At 40.1% G+C, this 23,887-nt stretch overlaps 2 protein-coding genes across 6 annotated transcripts in view; one reads left to right on the top strand and one right to left on the bottom strand.

The window, feature by feature from the left end:
• The window catches only part of LOC138026462 (ribosome biogenesis protein NOP53-like), a 31,179-nt gene extending 21,092 nt beyond the window's left edge, over window positions 1-10,087 (top strand). Inside the window, exons 10-13 of the mRNA XM_068873832.1 lie at window positions 862-928; window positions 1,730-1,806; window positions 3,298-3,378; window positions 8,373-10,087. Coding sequence (XP_068729933.1) covers window positions 862-928; window positions 1,730-1,806; window positions 3,298-3,370 — 217 coding nt within the window. The 3' untranslated portion in view covers window positions 3,371-3,378; window positions 8,373-10,087. The remainder of the gene's footprint in view (window positions 1-861; window positions 929-1,729; window positions 1,807-3,297; window positions 3,379-8,372) is intronic.
• Window positions 9,542-23,887, bottom strand: part of LOC138026461 (uncharacterized) — a 28,965-nt gene continuing 14,619 nt past the window's right edge. For all 5 annotated transcript variants that reach the window (XM_068873829.1, XM_068873830.1, XM_068873828.1 and 2 more), the window contains 4 exons: window positions 19,503-19,724; window positions 18,747-19,274; window positions 16,147-16,702; window positions 9,542-14,969 (listed from right to left, as the gene is read on the bottom strand). In XM_068873829.1, the coding sequence (XP_068729930.1) occupies window positions 13,537-14,969; window positions 16,147-16,702; window positions 18,747-19,274; window positions 19,503-19,724 (2,739 nt within the window). In that variant the 3' untranslated portion in view covers window positions 9,542-13,536. The remainder of the gene's footprint in view (window positions 14,970-16,146; window positions 16,703-18,746; window positions 19,275-19,502; window positions 19,725-23,887) is intronic.

The raw sequence follows: 23,887 nt of genomic DNA, 5'->3' as shown, positions 1-23,887 counted from the left end.
ATTTTTTCTCGGGGGGGTGGCGGGGTGAGGGGGATGGGGGTGGGAGGAAAATTGATGCATCATTGACCAAAGGAAATGGGCGGAAAGAAGGAAATTACCTGGTGAGCTGAAAAGCGTTGTTAAATGCAACAATAAGTTCCTCACAACTGCAACAGCACTTTAATAATCATCATAACTTAAAGGGTTTTTACGTTAAAAATTTACGATAATCAAAAACACGCAGATTGCACGCTTATGATGTTACGTGCTAGTATGCTTTGCCACCACTAATACAGTACATGGTTTAGCTACAAGGGTAATGGAGGTAGGCTCAGATAACTTGCTCTAACGTCACGAGAACCACCATTAAGGAAAACAGATGTCAAGGATACCACGAAAGAAAAAAATAATATTAATCCTTTTCCTCCTGAGAGTGGTAGTTTACTCTGTCTAACGCTAGACGGTTTTATTCTTCAATTGGGGGGCGCTTTATGGGTGAATGGATTAACAACATCTACATGTAGGCCCACTTATTTAGCCTTCGCCATCTGAGATTGACACTTTCTGATTTTTCTATGTCTAACGCCAGACAATTACTCGTCAATGGTGGGTGGGGGGTAGGTGAAAGTTAAAAAAAAAAAACAAGTAAAACTACATTACACGTAATAGTGCTGCTGTCATTTCATTTTTGCCTAAATAAAGAGATTCAATATTACGGGTCATCTCAACAGTTGAAATACATTTTCATATTTATTCTCTATCGTGTGTGGACTGCAGTGTTTAATCAACAGTTCTATAGTTCCATTGCATCAACGAACCTTGCATGTAACTAAGAGCTTAAAATTTTGAACTTTGCGAAAAGATATCTTAATTTAACCTCAGATATGAAGCACCAAATATTGAACTTAAATTAAGTGAAGAGATTACTGGAAATCTTCGCACCCTCAAGGTTTGTGGTTGATTCAGCATAAGTGAATAATTATTACCTTGCCTAATTTATCAGTCATTCAATAACCCGTGAAATGCGATACAGACATATATTTTCAAAGTGTTTTGGCGGTTTTAGATGTGACGTCATCGTCCGACCGTCCGTCCGTACTTCAATACGTTTGACTTTCATGTAAGCCAATACGCGAAATGTCACACTGCTGAAACCCGCATTTTTTTGAGGGAAGTTGCATGGCCATTGTACTGTATTTGACACTGCGTTTTAGTAAAACGCAAAAATTTTGAAGGCAACCAAAAAAACAAACGGTATTTACAGTTTTATGCCCTACAACGAAGAGAGAGAAAAAAGTAAGCAGGCGATGAGTAGGCAATTCTCGACGTGAAAGAGAGCGACGGAGAGCACTTGAAAACATTCGAAAGTTCACTGAGGAACAACGAGAGAAAAATAGCTAGAAAGAGCCCGACTAAAAAGACGAAATTATATTGACGAGCTGTGGAAGAAACTAAGAGAAATCACGAGCACGAGAAAACAAGCTGAATAATGGTGACGAAAAACGGCGAAATGAGGGATAAAGAGCACGGAGAAAATAGGCTACATGTAATTTATAGGAATCAGCCGGCTGGACTGATCGTACAAGCAGACTACTGTACATGTAGTTATAAAAATATCTGAAAACAAAAACATAAATGAATAATAATTGAAGATCTCCGCATTTTAGGCGCTTGCGTAAATGCACATATTTTGATAATGTCTATACTCGTTAGGTTCTTGAGTTTGCAGTGTATTACTTTTTCTTTATAGCAAGAAGGAAATTTGTTCAGAGATAGATTCAAGAGTCTTCAGAGAAGGAATATTGTTGAAGCAAGGAAACTCGTGAAGTGAGTGAGAGACATACAACTGTGAAGATCCTGTCAGATTTGTTTCAGGTTTTCCATCGGTAGCGTAAAACCAAGGGCAAACATCACCCATTTCATTACCCAGCTCCTCATAAGTCTGTGATAAATACGGATAATGAACTTTCTTTAAAGTGCTACTATGATCAAAAAATCACTTCCTTTTTTTCTTCAGATTTTTGATTGCGTAACACTTGCCCGGCGGAATTTTGAGCTTTAATTTTTATCCAAAGATTGTTTACATTGAGTGTAAGTTTTGGATTTCACGGTCCTCCATTGTTCACATTCCAAGCTCACCGATTGGACCTCAGAGGGTTGGATCTAGGGAAAAGTGCCGTCATTTACTCTCTAGCTTAAAATTTCAGCGTGTAAACGCAGGTTATTATATATGCAAAACACGAGTTTAAAAGTCTGAAACCTCGAAATTCCCGTGCTGCATATTAATTCAGCCGCGTACACACGCATTGCATTCTTAAACTATCCAGTCTTTGACGCCATTTTCTCCTCGATCCAACTCTCTCAAGATTTTAAAGTTAGAAATGGCGGAGCATTAAATAGGAAATTCCAGTTAAAATACTGAAACAGGACGTGCTATTTTGAAATCAAGGCTTAAAACTTGGGTCACTTACTGTTTAGTTAACATAGTTTTGAAATCAACAACAATTGATGTTAGGGTCATAGTAGCACTTTAAGTGCGAAGTGTAGTTAGCACCGAGGTACAACTGTACTTATTCGTGCCGCTGTACAGAAGAAATCAAATCAAGTCAACTCATATCAAATTGTCGGTTGGTTTTTTGAGGAGAGGGGATAACCGGAGTACCCGGACAAAAACCTCTCAGAACAGAATAGAGAACCTACAAACTCTGCCGACATGTGACGCCAAGTCCGGGAATCGAACCCGAGCGACATTGATGGGAGGTGAGTACTCTCACCACTGCACCATCCCTGCTCCCTTATAAATTGTCATGTAAATGAATAAGGGTTGCAGTTTGTGCATTTACACTTTATTACGACCTTTAAGTATATTAAGGTGACTATGGGAAAACCTCAAACTGAGTCCTTGCCATAGCAAAGTCAATGCAGCGTAAATGGTGTCGTTCACTGTCGCCAATCACTGCAGGGGATCGGGTTAAAAGGCCATATCCCGCTTTGTGATTGGCGAGGTTCTATCCACTTTATTGCTTTCTGTTTTGAACAGTCCGCCAACTGACCCCGCAAATATGAATGGCGGCAGTAAAAAATAAGACTGCAACGTCGGGATGTTTATGGAAGGCGTAGTAACGAACGAAGATGTAGCAAAGAACTTGAGTCTCACTCTTAAGTTGTATGATAAGAAAGAACCTGACGAAGCAAGGAAGCCCTCCTACAATGTACGTGAAGTGAAAATCGGGGTACATTGTGCTGTACTTGCAATGAAAATGGTAATTGCAGAAATTGCGAGAAAATCTTATATTAATCCTCTATTATTATTATTAGACCACATCGAAGATACAAGAAAAAAATATACACAAGAAGGTCATGCGATACCCCCTGCATCAAGGAACTTTAAAACAAAGGGTAAGAGATAAATGCTGGTTATTTAATGGTTTTCTATGGAGTACGGGTGAATATTTCACGAGCCAAAAATTACGCTAACCAAGACGAAGAAGCCAACGCGCTGGCTCTTTGCCGCTCGTTTCCAAGCTAGTTATATATTCAAAATATTTTGGATTTCATTGGCTGCATTCAAAATTTGAGCGATCTGATTGGGCAGTACGTTTTATGAAATACCCCTCGGTATTCATAGGAAAGCCAAGAAATACCGCTCTGCATTCACGGGAAATGCTCAGCTTATTGGGTAATGTGTCACATGGATGATCAAGGTTATGAGAATTTAAATGCAGAGGCTTCTTGTGAGAATATGCCAATATGATCGCGTTTACGACCAGGTGTCTTGTTTTAATGATCTCATTGGAAGTGTTAGACGAGCATGCGCATATAAAAACGTTTAAACCTAAACATCAGAAATCTAAAGTGATCACGCCAGAGATCAAAGATTTGATGCGCGAGCGTGACAACTTACAAAAACTTGCACACCAAACTTGTAATTCTCGTGACTGGGGGTCCTATGAGGCTTTAAGGCAAGAGGTTAAATCAAAGGTAAAGTCGTCAGAAATCCAGTCAATCAGGAATGAAATTAACATGACCAAGGGTAACAAAACATCCATCTGGAAGACCGTCCGCCACTGTTTAAACCCGTGCGGTAACTCCGCTCTCGTGTATTCTCAGAATTGTACGGTGGTTGCCACTAAATTTATGAATTTTTCATATCTGTTGGCAAAAACGCTGTAAGAAAAGCTCAGCAGTTGGCAGTGTACCACAGACTACCACCTACAGCCCCTTCTAACCTTACCACAGAGTACCACAGGAATATGGATGTACCGTTCCCGTTTGATTGCGTGAAATAGAAACGCGTAAAAAAATACCATTATGAAAATGCAACAATACAAGGTCCCCAGTACGATAAGGTCCGCATGAGAGTTATTAAGGCGTGTCTCACGTCCATTCTACCTGTCGTCTCACGGACATGTTTCACATTTCTTTCTCGAGCGCATGTTTTCCGAGGGACTGGAAATAAGCGGAAGTGGTTGCGCATACAAAGGAAGGGAACCACGAGGTTCCTAGTAATAATCACCCCATCTCTCTGTTGCCTGTGATGTACAAGGTTCTGGAAGATTTGCGTATGAACAGTTTGTGGAGTATCTAACAACCAACAACATGCTCTCAAGTCATCAGAGCGCAAATAGGAAACGCTATTCCCCTAAAACGTTAGGGATATTTTCACCAGTCATCTATAATATATAGACTTAGCCAAGCCCCTTTTTTGTATAAAAACGTCTAATTTTGGAGCTGAGACTGAAAACGTTCTTAAAGATGTTCTTAATTTTACGTGGTGTAGCTTTTTAATAACTGAAATCTTGCGGACGCGACTAGAAACCTATCAAAGTGCTTGCTTTGATGGTATTGAAGTTTAATATTTTGAGTAACGATTACAAGTAAGAACTGCTCATTAACTGAGATGTGTGTCATGCAATAAGAAAAGCATCGTTATGTTATACTAAGTATTCCCTAAGTATTTGAGTTAATCTACATTTCTTTACCTTAATTTCATGCTTTCATTTAAGGTGATTCCCTTGTTTTGCACCGCGCGTCTCATACTACGCATCACATTGCGGCTTCGGAGTTCGCGGCGTTTCACGCCGACCATCTGAAGAGAGGCACCAAAGGCCGCTTTTGCTGTTCAAGAGCTTTTAAGTGCAAATCATGATAACTCTTCTTGGTTAAGAAGGTGTTGTTTTGGAACTCGCCCCAGTCGTTTCGCGGAAAATTGCCCGTTTGCCACCATTTATCGTCGTTTTGCGAAGAAACGAGCACGTTGACCCTCCATTTTTAATGGTTTTATTTACTCGTAATAGGTACACAGAAAACTATAATATGGCATATTTTAAGGAGAAAAAAAGTTGGGTAGTAGAAGTTGTAGTATTTACCGTATAAATGATGTAAAACTGTATCTGGAGCCCGACACTGAGTGTAAGGTGATGACTGCAACGGTCCAATTTTCTTACATTTCTTTGCAAAATCGAGCAATTTGAAGTCACTTTACTTGAAGATTATAGCCCGGACAAACAAGTAGGTTCAAGTATTCAGTAATACTCAGTAGCTTTTGCTACATAACAACATTTTTCCGGTTGATCTAGTTTCGAAAGCTTCTCGCGTAATTCGGTAAAAACACTTTGTTTCGGAGAAAAAGGCAAGGGAAAATGCCCTAATTTCGATAGATAGGTCATTATAACGAGATGTAGTCTCATCTTCTCATCCGTCGAAAATCATAAAAATAATATGTTAGAGTAAAGGTTTCTGTGCATAGAAATATAGGAGTGGGTTTTTTAGATAATTGCATGCCACTGGGGATGTCGTAAACAATAGAGGTAATCCTCAACGGACTTTTTCGCAAGCCCTACCCGTTGTAACCACTTCCGGAACTCAGTACACGCGGAAAGAAAAATTTTAAAAGAGACAACTTCTTACATTTCATTATATTTTGTAGATTGTAAGAAGAGAAAGTGATTTATGTCTTAAAAAAATGGGGGTCAACGATGATCTAAACGAGTAAAATCGATGTGATGTTGCCAAGCTCTTGGAAAATTTAGTTTGTCACGATTTTGCGTGACCTGTCGGGGAAGGACTGGAACCCAAGACAGGCTCGATCGATGAAAGGTTTTTGTAAAAAAAACTTTCGCAAGCATAGCAACGAAGTTTCAAGCAGGCGTTATCTTTATTTGGTTAGTGTTTTGTATCATATCTCTCCATTGCCGTCTTTCTTATTTTCTGGAGTTTGGTTTTTGTGAAATATGATCTCTGGCTGTTTCCTCGTAGATCGCACTATTCAAGTGGATTAGAAGATAATTCTGTTCTATTTTCATGAAAGTAAAGAAAAAGAAATTCAAAAACATGCATTCATTTTGAACCAAAAAGTTCGTAACGTAATAAAAACATTTTTAAAAAGGAACCCCATTAAATTTACGCAACGACGCTGACTAAAACTAACCTTCCTCGAGTTTACAAAACTTTCAGTCACTACTCGATTAGCGACCTTTTCCAGCCTCCTGGTCCTTTCTCTTTAACGTTTCATGATGAATTGGAAATAAATGCGCCATTCTTTAGCCGACCTGGAAATTTTTCCCCGGCGTTTTTGTCGACAAAGATCTTAACTACTGCTTGATAAATTACAGTCGCGTTACCTGCGCAGTAAAAGTTGCGCGCAAGCAATTAGCGCAAACGTCCTTAAATTGGCTTACTCGACTGCAATTTCACAGTCAAACAAAGCAGCTCACAACTGGACATCCATTGCACACACAAAGCCTATAAATGTGATTGTGGAAATATGTCAGAATCTCTGTCAACACGGAATTTCAAACGGTTTCAGGCCTTCTTCGTTTTAGAAAATATGTGAGGCAGCGAGGCATATAGTAAGAAAATGTTTTGTCTCTCGCTCTTTTTCTCTCAGCTTTACGTTGATTTTCATTGAATTTTCTTCTTCTTCTTCTTCTTCTTCTTCTTCTTCTTCTTCAATCTGACGTGAGCAATATCGCGTCATTATCGCATAAATTATAAATTCATGTGTCTGTCCGCTTATTGACAATAAAAATTAGCCAATGAGGGTGCGAGAATTTTGCAGTCATTGTAAAAAAGACTATCGATGTGGGAAATGTGACCACTGTGCTGATGTTGGACCTTAGCAAGGCCTTTGACCGTATTGATCATCAGATACTTTTTGCGAAACTGCTTAACTTCAATGTATCCAACCCAGCTTTAACTTGGTTTCAAAGTTACCTGTCTGACAGAACTCAACGCGTGCGAATCCATAGCTCCCTCTCGAGTTCTCTTACGGTTAGCCATAGTGCACCACAGGGGTCCGTTCTTGGGCCCTTGCGTTTTTAACCTGTACATCAATGACTTACCATCAGTCTACTACATTTGTAGCGTCGAATCTTTAGTAGAGGATTCAAAGCTTTACATCTCATTTCTAATAAGGATGTGCGTAGAGGACTTGAAGATCTTCGACAGGATTTGAAACGAGTTGCTTCCTGGTGTTGCGAAAACCGACTCCTTCTTAACCCTGATAAAACAAAGTTCTGTGTGTTTGGCTCCAACAGAATGCTGGCGCAAACATCTATCCCGCCTTTAACATTTTTAGGAAAGGAACTTCCTGTTGTTGACTCAGTGAAAGACCTTGGTGTGTTAGTAGATTTAATGAGCACACCAGCACTTTGGCAAGTGAAGTGATAGGCAAACTAGCAGTGATCAGCAGAATTCGTCACTTGTTTGATAAATCTATTCTTTTGACTGTTATAAAGGCACTCGCTTTTACTAAGTTGTGTTATTGTTCATCCGTTGGTCAGGTACTAGTAAATCTAACATTTCTAAACTTCAACATGTTCAGAACTTTGCAACTCGTTTGTTATCCGGAAAGAAGAAATTTAAACACAGAAATCACCTACTCTTTTAGACTTTGAGACGCCGTTCAGATGTTCAAATGTATGAATAATCAGGCACCTACTACATTTTAGTGAATGTGTTTCAGAAGAGGTCCCAGGTTCATAGCTGTAACACTAGGAACACACACAATCTTAATCTTCCTAAGTGCTGCACAACGCTGGCCCAAAAAGTCGTTTCAGTATCGTGGCGCAGACACGTGGAATTCGTTTCCACTAGAGTGTTGCAATCTCTCTAGTTTGAGTGTTTTTTAACGTAATCTGAGAAGTCATCTGAGTAGTGACTGATAGGTTAATTTAACCAATTCTTATATTAAGCATAGTTGTTTTTTTACCTCAGTAGGTTATTATTTATTGTAAGTAGTAGACTAGTGTCGATTAGTTTAACATTGTTAGATTGGAAGATCCCCCTACGGGAGCCCAAATGAAGTTATTTGTATTTGTAAGGTTATGGCAACTCAAAGTTTATGGCTCAGTTGCCTTGTATTGAAACAAGCTATCTGACTTTTCTTTCAGATACCATACTCACACAATGTGCCGTTGGAATTAACGTTCTTTGTGAAATACCGTTTGTTCAGTCGTCCTTGTAAATGCACAGCGCAATGTGCTAACCCTCACCACATCTGTGAGTCAAGAGTCATGGTTTTCAACAGCCAGGAAATGACCAGGATAAGAAAAGAATTCTGAGAAATGGTTCTGAGAAATGTTATTCTGAGACAAGGAAAATAACGAAAGAGAAAATATAGTTTGCTTGACGCTATATCTACTAAATGGAAGCGTAACAAAGCAATGTAACTACGAGGAACTACACTGAACACTTAATGTAATGGAAGGAAAACCATTTCAAATAGGCCTTTTTAGGGAAATACCATAATACTGTTTGTTTGTCCCTCAAAATTTTGCATAAGCATTGTTCCCAGTTTCCATAAGGAGTAAGTATTGCACAGTTGGTTAGTGCTCGGCCTTCTGTGCGAGAGATCCCTAGCTCGATCCCTAGTGACCTGACATCCTTGCTTCGACTTCTTTCCATTCTGTGTAGCTTCAGGTAGCTTTACGTATCCTTAAACAGGGCACTGATCGAAAGAAGGGGGTAAAATGAGCACACCGTCGGCTTCCGACGATAAGCAAGGTGTACCTTTACCTCTTGGTAGGCTTTTGTAGATTATGCTAGCATTTTTTCGAGCATTTTAGTGAGGCAAAAGCATTGAGCATTATTCGAGCATTTTAGTGGCATTTTCCCGAAAAAACTTTTTTTTTTCGAGAAACTAAAAAGGAAATTATTTTTCTTAGAGAAAATGAAGACTGAAATTCGACTTTCTAGGGATAGTCAACTACTCTCTGTTCTTAGCCTCGTAGATGATTTCGAGGATTGTGCTTTTTTGGCTGTATTTATGAACTTGTATAAGTTGTTGTTACTTGCAACACTTGTACGTTTTTGTAAGTGTTAACAGTTAACACCATGTTAAAAATGTTGAAATTAATTTTAAAAACCGTTTGTATAATGAGCATTACCCGAGCATTTTAGTGACTCTTTTTGGGACGACCGAGCATTTCAGTGGGAGAATTGGAGCATTAAGGTGGAGCATTTTAGTGGGGAAACAAAAGCATAATGTACAAAAGCCTACCTCTTGACATTTACAATGGTCCCAAGGGAAACAAAAACATGCTTTTGCTTATGCAAAATATGGAGGGACAAAGAGTATTATGGTATTTTCGAAAGTGGCCTGTTAAGGCTCAATAGACCATATTCGTATTCTCAGTATTGGACTGGAACTAGCTTGCAATGGAGGCTAATGCGAGGGAATATATTAAAAAGCATTTGCATTTGAAAAGATTCCCCCGCATTAGCCTCCATTTCAAGCTAGTTCCAGTCCAATACCGAGAATACTAATATGGTCTATTTGAAGTGGATTAAGGTGGTCAATTTTTAATGATAATTCATCAGATACAACATTCATGGACTCGTTAGCCATTGCATCGCACAGATCACCGGAATCTACCCCATTGATCTTAGAGAGTTCCAGACGACCTTGCCTCTTGCAACTCGAATATGACATCTTTCTGATACTCGTGTTAGGATTCTATTCAATCGATTTTTATTGTCTCAAATCGCTCGAAATTTCCGTGCAGATCTCATAGAGTACAAATTCCTGGCTAGGTTATTATGTCAACCTTGCAATTACAGAAGAATGAAGTGGTACTGTTTTCATTAAATATTAAACGACTCGAAATTTTTCGAGAAAATTGTTTTTGATGAACCCAGGTTGTCAATAATATTGGAGCTGATTAGTGATGTTGTTAAGTGCATAAATATACGGAGAGTTCTCAGTTTTTCTCAACTTGAAAAATTGACTGATTCACATGTTTAACTACGAAAATGTTTTTTTCCTAGGAATTTTGCGAAAGAGTGCTTTTCTAAGGTATTCACTCGAATCGCTTGTTTTCACAAATCTTGCTCTCTGTTAACGCACCACTCTTGGGTTTTGCGAAAACGAGCCAGAGCTTAAACAGCACTTGAAAAGATTACGTGTGGTACGACAAACATTTTTGGTCTTTCGCTTGAATTTTATGTTTTTTAACTTTATTCAACATTCAACCCATGAATGATATTCAGTGGAAACAAACATCAATAATCAACACATACAAGTGCTGATAAAAGTGCAGAACCAACCAAACATGTGGTCTATGTGACATACTGTCTGATGAATGTCACGTGGACTGGTGATACTTGTGTCAAGGGATTGTTTGTTCTTTTGGATCGGTTCTTCCCTTGAGAAGATTTACAGGGAAAATCTGAAAAGAGTCGTTCTGAGAATTTGTAAGGCGACGGATAGATAGACTTTCCATTCTCAAGAACTGCATATATCGAGACAATTACGTTGTCGAAATTTAAAATAGATGTACCCATGTTAATTGATAACACTTTTCTTTTTTTTACAATGGAAGATAGTTTTTTTTTTGTGGTTAATACAACAAAAAAGATAAATCAGTGTTAGAGCACTAATTGGAAACCTGATGGCAAAAACGCACTACTCTCGCTGCATGGCGTCTATATTGCACCAAAGCTGCCGATAAACATGTTTAAAATAGTTTGCCCTGACAACGCCAAACATTTCTGTGGGAAACAAAGTTGAACGAGAGAAACTTCTTGCAAATTCTTCAGTAGAAGATGGGTGACAAGAGTAAACCATCGAGTGACTGGAAAAACGAAAGAGTATCCATGACTCATGTGGGAAATTTCTCGAGGAGCAGTTCGTATGTACGAAGCTTGGTTCGGCAGCAGTTTCACAATCAGTCTGATCAACCTTCAACTGCATGGGAAAGACTTCGCGAAAGACTGGCAAAACAAGGGTCTTATTATTATGACGAAGAAATGCCAAGCTTTATGAAGAAAAAAAAGATCGCTGGTCAATTCAGTGTCGAGGAAAAAGCAAGCGATGACGAAGATTCAGATGAAGACGAAGAAACATTTGTATTTTTAAAAACTGCAAATAATGCAAATCGTAGAACTACTGTCGCGATTGATTCTGGAAATAGAAACGATAACCTTTCACCAAGCCATAACAATGATTCTTCATCGTCTGCACGTCGGTTGTCAGCGCCGCCGACTACTCTAGGAAGTGGTCTTAACACGGAAAAGCATTACACTCTACCGTCTCAAGACGCCCATTCCAAAATTCTAAACCGCCGCCTGTCTTTGGCAGAAAGTGTTATAAAAAACTATGGGAAGTATATTCGCACCCCTAACGAGCCTCAACTAGAGCGAAACAGTTTGGTTGAAGTTCCCCATGAAAGTTTGACTAGCGAAGGAAAACCATTCATTGCGGCAATATCTGAAGAGAAAAGCTCCCCTTTGCTTGATGTACAGCTTGTAAATTGTCCGGCCTCTTCGCTTTCGAGTAATTTCCTGACTGTTCATGATATTTGCACAGCTTCCTCGTACACAGAGCCGCCCAGCCCAGCTGCCAAAAGCGACTCTCTGTTCTTTGACGTTCCACTGCGTCGGAATTCTCATACCGGTCTGATGAACGAAGATTTGTCACTTAATCGAAGCCGTATTGACGTTAAGCCGACGTCAACAAATGAAAAACAGGTCTCGAAGAAAAGCAAGTTGCCACGGCTTTCAGCGAAATCGAGAAATAAAAACGTAACGCCCAAAAATCGAAACGAAGCAATAGAAAAGTTGCGCTCAGATCACGAAAAGTTAACCAAAAACCCAAGACTCAAAAAGCGTGTTGGACAAAAGAGAGAGACGGTTTATCGGCAGCTGCTGAGGGACCAAGAAAGGCGCAAGAAAGAGTCAGCAATTTTTAACCATGAAATGGAGCAAATCACTAAAACACTCAAAGCGATCAATAGTCGATTAGACGAAAGGATTAAACTTCTGGATTGTGCTGACACACCAAAAGTTAGCGAAAGACTACAGCATATCCTACAGGTAGCATTAGCGGGCGTGCCAGTAAAAAACATTTAGCTCAATTATGCTGATGCCCATAATAACTAGATTGTGTGCACGTTGATAAGACCAAGAAGAGTTAAATATTGATGAGCTGTATTTTTTCACTGGTGACTTGTGGTACTTGGAAAAAATCCGAGTGCTTCCGGTAACTAGTGGGGATGTTCTGCCGCTGAGCGTTTGGAGACTGCGCCTTATAATTAACACAGAATAAAATAGTTTTTGAACCTTTATTGTACCTAAACAGTAGTGGTTATTTCCTGACTAATTTGTTATAAAACAATGTGAAGATCGTGACTATGCTAATTTTTTTTTCCAATAAAATCAAAACTTTCCATGTCCTTAATTGTTTTTTTTTTCTCTTTCCAATGTTTGTGTGGGCGGCGTGACTACTGTGGTACATTGACTTGGACGCAGGTTTTTACAAACTTGGGGCGCGTTCGATTGACCCTATTCCGGAATAAGAATACGTGGAGTGATGATTTAAAACACTATGTGTGGCGTTTTGCAGAAACAAGGACAATAAAGCTATGTTTAAAATAGCATTTTAGCAGATGTTTGATAATATTAATATGAATCTCCGCAAAAACGAAGGATTTCTAACTTCTATTCCATGTATTCCTATTCCGGAATACGGTCAATCAAACGCGCCGGTGGTCTTTTTTCATCGGAAACAGGATGGTTTCATTTATTTCTGTTACTTTTCCTAACGGTTAACTGAGCTGTTTTGAAATTGGACTGTTGGATAGCGACTTGACACATAATTAAAGAATCTGGTTTTTTTTGTACAATTTGTGGACTGATGTTCGTGGGATTAAAGATATTTACATTAATTTATACGAACTGACTCTTCAGACTAGAAGTGATTTTACAAAACGTTCGAATTCGTTCAATACTAGCTAGTCTTGGACTACAACAGAGAAAATAAAGTGAGAAATCGAGATCTGTAGCCTCCTCGCGTAGAGGGTGTTCGAAAGTAATTCTGCGTTTGCGATGGCAGGCTTAAAAACTTCACGCCACATTTTCGGCCAATCAGAGGAAAAGCCAAATCCAATTGCGGCTATCTCGAATTCGTTTCTCTGGACTGGCACTGGTTGCATGCATTTGATTTGCGTTATTTTTCAATCATTTGATTATTGGGCTCCATTAATTGTAACTGGCGGGAGTTCTGGTTGCAACCCGTCAGTGCCATTTTTGTTGTCATATCGCCTAATATACGCTCTATCAGACCTGAGACGTAACTTCTAATTCTGAATAGTAATTGGCTACCGTGGGTAAATACCCTTTTGTTGAATGTTGAGAAACGGGTAGCGTCCAATTTTCTTCCAATTCTTTCGTAGACGTATTTTTAGTCCCTGAACTTGCAGTGTCTTCATTTTCCTTACTGAATTTTGGTGGCGAATAGTGGGCACTTAACCCGCTTTTTCGTAATCTCTTACCGGTATGCAACCCGTAGCCTCGCTCTTTGACGCTAGTTATGTTTTGTATCTCATCATCGTCATATTTATCACTGATAAACACTTCATCATATAAATAGGCCTGCATCGCAGTTTCATTGATCAGCGGTTCACACTCTGCAACTTTCTGCTTCATACAACCCGTGCTCAAACGTCCTCGGCGTCCTTTACTTGACGAAGAAATGGAATTACATGGAGTAAATGCACTATGCCGCCGTTTAGGTTCATGTTTGTCACCGCTAGTGTTGGGCACGTCTTGACATCCTTCTTGAGCCTGTCCGTTTCCTTGGAACTTATCTTTGCACAAGCTGTACTCCATGACTGAATACGCGGACACAACTCTCCCAACCACTGGTACAGGTTTTACTGGTGATTTTAATTCTAAATTGCTTAAACGATCTTCTGTTTGAAGACAAGAAGTTGTAACAACGTTCGTGTTTTCAAAGGTGACTGGTGACTCCCTTGTTTCCTGGCATTCTTTGCAAGGATTGCCAGATGATTCATCCATAGGAGTCCGCTCGGACTCACAAGCGCCAGTGGAGGCTTCATTTCGCGGCGAAATAGTCATGTCTTTTTTGTTCACATTTGTTCCATCGGTTTCGAGCTTCATCGTTTCTACGTGTGTTGTTTGATAATTTGCATTTGCATTTGTCAGCGATGTGGTAGTTTCCATTTCAAGAAGAAATTGATTTCCTTTTTTGCCTTTTCTTTTTCCGTGATACTCCACTGGCACACTCAGTGTCAGGTTTTCAACCTTTGGCGGCGGACTGCTTGCAATGCTCCCATCGCTTCCTGTGGGAGTTAAATTTCCACTTGTGCCAGTTGCATTAGCAGGCGCTCCTTGTGATCCATCGCTTCCCACGCTTTTCACACTCGCGCACGAACAAGTCATGCGTGAATTTAAAGAACAGAGGCTCTGTACACTCCCTTGATCAGAAAGGAGGATTATGGGCCCTTTGCCACTGAGAGCATTACAGAGTTCGTTGTAACCCCGTGGAAGCGCGTTTAGACTAGATGCCGTCGACGCACTTTTGAGGCTGAAAGATGCGGGCGATACAGCCCCTCTTCGAAGGTGGAGAGGATACAAAGATTTGTTTAGAAACGGTGTTCTTGGAAGTTCTTTAGTGTTTTCTTTTGCTGGTGTCTTACCTCTGTCACAAGTACTATTCAGCAATGTACTGTCACCTGTTGTCAAAGATCCTGTTAAAGAAGACAAGAACATGATTATGATCGTAGTTTTCTGTGACTGATGTTTAACTCAGCTGCGTTGTGCGTTTTCTCAATACACACCCAGTTGATATGGGGAGAGGTTTCGTTCAAAAAGTACGATTTGTGAGTTTGCAGGAAGTGAAGAGGCAAGAGAAGAGTTCCGCCGAGACGATCACGTGATCTGCATTTGGCAATTAGCATACGAATCTAAAATGGTCTGTTGCTTATGAAGGTCCCAAAATCAGGAATCTAGAACTCAAGGAAGAATCATCAGTGAGTGCTTTTAGAAAAAAAATAGACATTTAATAAAAAAGCCAATTTTTCTTATTGTGTCGCCTCATTATATTCTTGACTGTTATCTGCTATTGCTCCTTTGTGATTATCAGTAATAAAACTTTCTGCATGTTTATATTTACTTGTATTGACCCATTATCCTAGTATTAAAGAATCATGTTTGTTCTATGCGACTTAAACTTGTAAATGTAATGTATACTTTTCTTGTAATAGGAAATGGGTAGCCTTGCAATCAGTTACAGCGGGCAACATGTTTTTACAGGGGCACCCAACAATCTGGTGTCTTAAAATTTGTCAGAATTGCCTAAAGTGGTTTCCAATTCGGCTTTAAAAGCTCGTTTATTGAGTTTGTAGCTTCCCTACAGAATGTTCCTCTGTTCGGACGTTCTAGGGGAATTCAGGGACACATTCATCCTATTTTACCAGTCAGAAAGTTCTAGCAATCGTGACGGGTCTGATCAAAAACTTTACATTACGTAGTCTACGCACTTTTCAGACTCCTCACTACGTTTCCGACATACCTAGAAATCTGTTCAGAAACATGTCCAAAATCTTGGTGCGCCTCGAAAGTCTGAGTTCGAACTAAGATTCCAAAGTTCTAACCCACCTTTCTTACAAACAGATATTTACCGAAATTACTTGTTGCATGCCCCTGTTTTTGGCATAGAAGGGACAATCAAACATACGGAGCAGACAGCATGTAAAGTAAGGAGTATTATTCTACTCCCTAAAGGGCATGGTAGCTTGAATCACGTCTAAACCACCTTATCCACAAACTCCCATACGAGTATTGATTGACACTGGCCCCTATAGCTGATTATGATCCTGTTAATTGTTGAGGCACCCTACGTATGCACTTTGAGGCGAATTTTACCTTGTCTTTGGTCTCTTGTAACATCAATGGCAGAAGTTGACCGAGATGGTGGATCAAACTTCAAAGTAATTCCCCCAGTGGACGTTTTCTTTTGTGGTTTATAATCTGAAAACACAGAATTCAAGGACTTGCTCCGGCTTACACTGGTGCGCTTTGTGGGTCTCAGCATCTTTGAAATTGAACGCAAAGACCAGAAAGATGATTTCCTCAAACTACCTCTTGGAGTAACAGAGCAGCTAATGGACACGTCTGAGGCGGGATAGCTGCGGTCTGTCTGCCTCTCACTGTACAGCGACGTAAAGTTTAAAGCATGCGCACCGTCGTCTATTGCACACTGAGTTCTTTGATTCTGCATGGACGTGAGGGCATGGGAGAAAGCTATGCGTCTCTTTTTGGGCGGCAGGTTCAGCCTCGCTTTAGCGTAAGTGTAAAAGAGAGAGAAGTTGCTGGCGACCACAGACACTGGTAAGGCGATAACAAGTACTCCACATATAGCGCATGCGCTGCCAACGGTCTTGCCGATCCATGTTCGAGGATGCACCTCCCCATAACCAACCTAAGGAATGTAACTAAACCAATTTAGAGTCAGTTTTGAAATATCGTTTAACCCTTAATTCATAAGCCTTGGGAGGCCAGACAAGATACGCTCTTCCAACTTCTCTCCAGTTCCTTTTTAGTTCTACCTGATTTGAATTGTTCGAAGTTTTCGCGTTTAAAGCAACGCTTAGTTCAGGACGCATTATTCCAGTGAATAAATGATCATTCTCTTCCTGAAACGCAATAGAGGTTGACTGTGTCACGAAATTTGGCGAAATTTAGCGAGTGTGATCTCGAAACGTAAAATTGAAGGAAGGTTTGAATAAAACAGCAAATACAAAAGGAGGCATGGGATGCGATAAAATCGAAAAGTTAAATTGATTGCAACGGGTGCTTTTGAAAACTGTTTAACTCAACAGCTTTTCAAAGTTAATCTCTGTTGTTTGTAACTTGATAGACATACGTTGCATAGCGAGTAAGGGCGTGTAATTGTTAAAACTACACAAATCAAATCCAGTGCCGTGACACAGCCCCTTTGAGGAACTCTTAATAAAGCTGTCTCTCTCAGTAGAATCTAGAAAGCCCTCTTTATCCTCTTTGTAGGGTTAGGGTTAGGGTTAACGAAGAGTTTAAAGTGATGGATTAACCAAATTTGACATTTCTCGCCCTTGAGTACGATCTGTTTTTTTCTTAATTAAGGGTGTATCAGTTTTGACTGTATTCTATGCTCTTGACAAGTATTCTACAATTCAGGATGTGTGTGCTTTAAGGACGGTGCCTACTACTCTTATTGCGCATAGGTTTAGCGCATCTCCAGATACTCGGGTTTCCTATCGTTAGTGCTTACTAATGCAGGGATATTTTTGCGCGGCTTGAAACTGTGTGGAGAAAGCCGAACTTAGCAAGTGCTCTTGGTATCCAAAAGGAAAATTGGGGGTAACCATGCATTTTTCAGAGATAATTCGGCTTCAATTTGGAAACGGAAAAAGGAAAGGAACTTTATTGAAGTGTCTAATCTTCTAGCACCGTAGAGCACTAATCGGAGACACTGTAAATTGAAATTAACAAGTTAACGCAAATCAAATCAACTTTTGGTTTTTGAGGAGAGGGGAAACCGGAGTACCCGAGGAAAACCTCTCGGTGCAGAGTAGAGAACCAACAAACTCAACCCACATATGACGCCGAGTCTGGGAATCGAACCCGGGCCACATTGGTGGGAGGCGAGTGCTCTCACCACTGCGCCATCCGTGCATCCCGCCATCCTTGCATTTATAGCTTTTTACAAATATTTTGATTAATTATCTTTGAAAAATGCGTGGTTACCCCCAATTATCTTTTTGGATTTCAATAACACTTGTTAAGATATGCTTTTGTCCCATATTCATATAACCGCGCAAAAATACCTTTGTCTCTTGTTCACTTTTTTTGTTTGTGCATGGCTTTGACGATGAGGCAATATTAAATTTCTTTCAACTTTGACCTGAGTATGGTTAAAGATAATAGCTCATTCTGACAAGGAGTTGAACTTTTTTCCGCTTGAGTCGTCTGATTTGAATTTCAACAAAATCCAAAAGTAAAGTCCAAGCAGATTGGAAAGCAGCAAAATCCCCGATGTCAAATCTAAGCTCTAAATTATCTTTTTGGCAGACAGTTGAATACTCCTGAATCATGTCGGCAATCAGTCTTCATGCCACCCAATCTTCAAAATAAAGCCATTCATCGTAACATAGCCATAACTCTCTCTCTGGTTTATAAAATAAGTGTAGCATTATAATTTCATAGCTCAATTGTTGATCTAAATCGATTCTATAACGAAAATGAATTACCAGTATCCTTCAATGGAGATGTAAAATAGGCCACTTCGGAAAATACCATAATACTCTTTGTTTGTCACCCCAAATTTTGCGTGAGCATTGTTTCCAGTTTCTCCTAGGACTTACAACTGTCCCAAGAGAAAACAAAAACAATGCTTATGCAAAATTAAAGGGGACAAACAAAGAGTATTATGGCATTTTCCAAAGTGGCCTATGAAAATGCTATGATCGAACTATATGAATACTTACAGTTGTCATGGTGATCACAGCCCACCACATACTGTCAGGCACACTTCTGAAATCACTACCAGGCTCACGTCTTTCTAAAAAGTACACAAAGCTAGCAAATACCACCATGACAAATCCCATGATTACCAGTAGTAGACACAACTCACTAGAGCTCGCTTTGAGGGTATTTACAAGTACTTGTAAAACATACGAAAATCTGAAGAGCTGGAAAATTCTGGCTGCTTTTATCATAACCACCATCTCCAGAAACGGGATCTTTTGTAGCATCGGGTAGAAAAAGAACACGTACAAAAGGACCAAAGGTATGAAGTCCGTCCAAGTGTAAGGGCTCTTTATGAAGGCCCTTTTGTCTGGTGAAAATAAGAGCCTAAGTGCAAAATCCATAGTAAACCATGAAATGCAAATTAGATGGGTTACTTTGAGAGCGATGTAGCGAGGCGCAGTTGTGTCGTTAAAATATTCCAGCGTGGATAATGAGAATTTTATTATGTACGCTGTGAAGACGACAAACGAAACGATCCCAACTAGCTGCAAAATAATAGAGAAAATGTTGTTTTTGAGTGAAAAGTAAAAAAAAAAGGACTTGAAAAAAAGTCCAGGCGTAGCACACGTTGATGGGCTATAATATTCAGGTGGCGATAACGCCACAATCTGGTGAGTACCCTCTGTTTGACACAGTGTGACCCCCCTCCCCCTCCACCCTTCCTGGCAACGCCCCTGCTTCCTTGTGGCCCTTTGCTCTTACAGTAACCTCACCTTTGCCCAAAATGAAGTGTAAGGTTCCTCAAGGCTCTTCCAGACCTTGGGCTGATATTTGGACCACCATGAAGGTACATCATCTACGTCCTCAAAAAGCCCTGAATCCTTTGACTGACAAGTGCTTTCAGAGGTTTCTTCAAATCCAGGAAGTTTGAAATATTTCAGCTTCTCCTGTTTCTCTTTGTGTTGCTTATAATTTTCCCAGCAACAACTCTCAACCTGTAAAGCAACGTGCCAATATAAATCTGCTTGTTTGCTCAAGGGCCGGAGAAAGAAAAGCATGATCCATAAGCAAAGTTGAAGAGTTACAATTAGTGTTTATTGCCAACGAGCAAGCCGAGCGAAGACGCGAGGCTTGCGAGGCGGCCAGCTTAATGCCGCGCGAAGTATTGCAGCAGGCATAAAAATTCTTGATCGTGCTGTGAAAAGTGTAATGTAAGGCTACGTAGTGTAATGTATGGTTCCCTGGAGATTTAGTAGGGACCAATGAAAGCGCGTGTTTTGATGTGTGATGTCAATAGCCAAACTTGCCATGACGCGCGCCACTAATGAATGATGATCTTGTGTTCGGAGGTGAGTGAAAACAATTTTTTCTCATTTCCCTGACCATTGTGTTGTGTACACTTGCTTTGCGTGTTCTTTAATGTTTATTTTCGAACCATCGCTTTCTATATTGAGTGAACGAGCTTAAAACTAAACCGGCGTATCTGTCCTTATCGGCCGCTGTTGTCAATTTCGGATTTCGACCGGCGAGAAGAGCAGTTTGTTTTTCGTTTTGTAACCATTGAGTTGTGAACAACTTAATTTAATTTTCAAAGAAAATATGTCGTCTGCAAAGTACACAATTAAACGATCAATTTGACTTGTAATTCATGGCCGTATCTTGCAAAATAAAGATTCTACAAGTGAAACAACTTTCATGTGCGATAGACTTTGATTCCCTGAAAACGCTTTGGCGATTTTTTACAAGGCACTGAATTTATTCAAGTTAATTATTGTATATTCCTGTTAAAATTACGGCTGTTCAAAAATTACTGCAGTACTTTTCATATTATTGCAAAACACGTTGACATCTACATTGTTGTTGGAGATACAAAGTGTGCAATTTCTCTTATTGTTAACTAGATAAGTTGAGTTGCAGTACTTTCGAAAAAAAAATTACAACTACTGTTGGGTATTTTGGAACTCCGATACAAATCTGCAAACTATGTATTATATTAGGGAGCTTACGCAACAGGAAAGCTGGAAGACTCAGGACGGCAGAATGACGAAAAAATTTCGCGCGAAACTGTTCATTCCCAATCTTACGCGACATTTTTTCGTCATTCTACCGTCCTGAGTCTTCCTGTTGCGTAAGCTCGCTAATGACTTTTTCATTGGCACTTAGCGATAGCTATTACTAGTATATACGATGTTTTGGCCAAGATCAGTTTTCATTATGCGCTTTCCGGCCTCCAGGGTTTTCATGGTTTTTGCATCGCCATACAGCGTAGATAAATGCCCCAAAAATAATTTTACGATTCCGCCACTTTTTGACCACGAAATCAAGGTTTGGACACGCCCAATCAAGTTGACCGCGTAATCGAAGATTGGTGACTAGTGACGTCACTTCAGGAACGACTCGAAATAGACCTTTTCACGGTTAGTTATTCTCATTTGCATTACAATGTAATCTAACGTGGATGCGAGGCAATTTCGGGTTAAAACTGTAAAGTAGCCCGAAATTGCCTCACCGACATGCTACAATAGATTGTATTGTAATGCAAATAAGAAAAACTAACCGTGAAAAGGGCTATTGGAAGAGAAAGTTTGACGACCTTCACAGACCGATCATTGTGTAGTTTCATTAATTAAGCGACGCTTTAGGACAGCGTTTAGTGAGTGATGGAACATCAAAGCGACTTTTCTTCTGAAGATGATGGGAACGGTCTTTCATCGGATTCGAACGAAGAAATAGAGCTCTAAAGATCCACACTCTTTGACGGTGATGCTCCTTCCGATTCAGAAGAAGGCCCCTATTGTCAGGAGCCACTGGCAGGTGAAGATTGGTTTCGTGAATATAATCGTGAAAGGACAAAAATGGAAGAAAGAAAACAGCAGCTACAAAACTGGTTTGGCATAATCGTACAAGAAAGCACTTGCATCAGTGGTGATAAAGAAAGGTCTGCCAGACTTTTTAGGTCTACTGGCTCCGTCGGTTCAGGATATATATTTTTCTCTACTTGATCAGTAAACGAGTGCTTTTTTCTTCACACGATCGCATGAAAAGTGTAGTTAAGCGAACTGCAAAATGAAAGCTAAAATTTTAGGAGAGTGCTTAGACAAAATCACTGAAACGAGCGCTTAGGCTTAATCAGTAAACGAATCCTTTCTTCTTCAGACGATCTCGTGAAAAGTGTAGTTAATGGAACAGCAAAAGGAAATTTAAGAAGTGGAGCGATTGCAGAATACCCGGTTTAGGAACCGAGTGTATGAGGCCACCTAAGCAGAAACAGCCACAAGTCAAAAAGGGACTTTGCCGAGTGCTGGAACATGTAGATGTAGATGTAGATGTGAGTTGTTTATATGAATACCATTTTCTGTCCCATGCCACAGCGGACAAGCAGCACTGCGGGACTGCGGTCAGTAAGGCATTTAGTGGACGCGGAAGCAGCATTGTTAAACACGACTACGGGACCGCGGTGGCACCTTTTTTAAGTAGGACATTTGGTGGGCCGGGTATTCTGCAATCTAGCCAAAACAGAAAGCGTACGAGAGTACGCCAGAAGTGAAAAAAAAAAGAATTGAAATGCCCGATTTTCACACAACGTCTGTAAAGCGACTATGATTGTACGCTAATGTGGCGTGACTAACCTGACGACGACTTCGTTCGGATAAATCTTCGTCTCCCCAGCTATTGCGCTGAAACTTTGGTGCTGGAAGAACACCAATGTTATCCTTTATGAGTGTTCGCTGACATTTAAGATTTCCAAACGATAGCCGCAGCGTGAAGGCCTCGGTAGCGAAGTGGCAAGAACACAGAGCGTATGAATCGCTTGGTGCCCACTTGTCGCGCTTTAATTAAAGTCCGTCCAATTTTTTCTTCTGGCCTTCGTTTCACTTGGAACGTCACCATAAAATGGAATTTTTGTAATGCTATGCCATTCTCTGCTTCAGGAATATTTGGACAACTCGCAACAGCACATCTATCAGGCATAATTTCCGAAGAGCCCGCCAAAGGAACAAAGCAAAAATGATCCTCCAAAAAAATTGAATTTGGTGCGCAAATCCTTAAATGACGTCACAGTCGATTCTGGAACCAAGTCTCCTTCTCCCGGTCAACTTGATTTAGCGTGGCCAAAGCGCGAAACTTGGAAGCTTGATTTCGGGGTCAAAAAGTGGCGGAATCGAAAAGTTATTTTGGGGGCATTTATCTACCCTTTATAGAAATGCCCAAACAATAAAAACCCTGGAGGCTGTACGGGCAGTTTCAGTGGAGGAGACAATTTCTTTATTTTGTTACCCAAAGAGAACCAGCAATTCGAAATTTTACAATAAATGGCATTAATCCCACACATATTTTCAAGAGAATTTCTGTCAATACCAACAATAGAAAAGAGTTGTACTTAATGCAGCACGGGCGCTGAGTGCTGGTACCAAAAGTAAGAGAGCATTTATAAAGGCTCGGCCAAATGGCTTCAACATTTGCGTCAACATCTGTACGATTTTCGTTGAACGATGTTGACTGCTGGGGTGGGGTGAGCAAACGGTTTCAAGACATCATCAACATTTCATTCAACGAAGCTTCACGTGATGCCTTTTATTCAGTTCCACGATGCAGCCGTGGTTCTTACTATGGAATACGGACATAGATACGTCATTGACAGACCGATTAGTGCCCTCGCGCTCACCCATCAATAGGGAGCTTAAGCACGCGCGTTTTTGAGACGCGGACGGCAAGCGGAAGTGAGCTGTCTTCCCTTTTAACTTGTCTTCGCACAACTACATTTACATTGCTACGTATCTTTTCTCCATTAGAGATGATTAGTATAAAAATCTGGGAGACAGAAGAACAGAAAGAAAGAAGAAAGAACGAGAACAACAAAACAATATACCAGTAATAGCTCAAACTTGTTGGAAGAAGTTACTTCACAAATTCTTGTCTTGGATAATAAACTGTTTCTTGTTTTTACGGATGCGTTATTTCAAGTGGATACGTACAACGTAAAAAAGTGGTTTAATCGTTTTTCCCTTTGTTCAGAAATGAAACTCGGATTTTTATTCTCAACTGGAATTAAATAACAATCATCTGCGCTTTTTTTGGACATAAAGAAATAGTTGATTTCTCTATTTGTTTTGCTCTAAAATGCGAGGGAACAAGTGTTTTTTTACTCCTTTTGCTT

This window comes from Montipora capricornis, chromosome 12 (genome assembly GCF_036669925.1).
Source record: "Montipora capricornis isolate CH-2021 chromosome 12, ASM3666992v2, whole genome shotgun sequence".
In the NCBI taxonomy this organism is placed as follows: domain Eukaryota; kingdom Metazoa; phylum Cnidaria; class Anthozoa; order Scleractinia; family Acroporidae; genus Montipora; species Montipora capricornis.
Note: the sequence above shows the minus strand (reverse complement) of the source record. Positions and strands in the feature narration are given on the sequence as shown.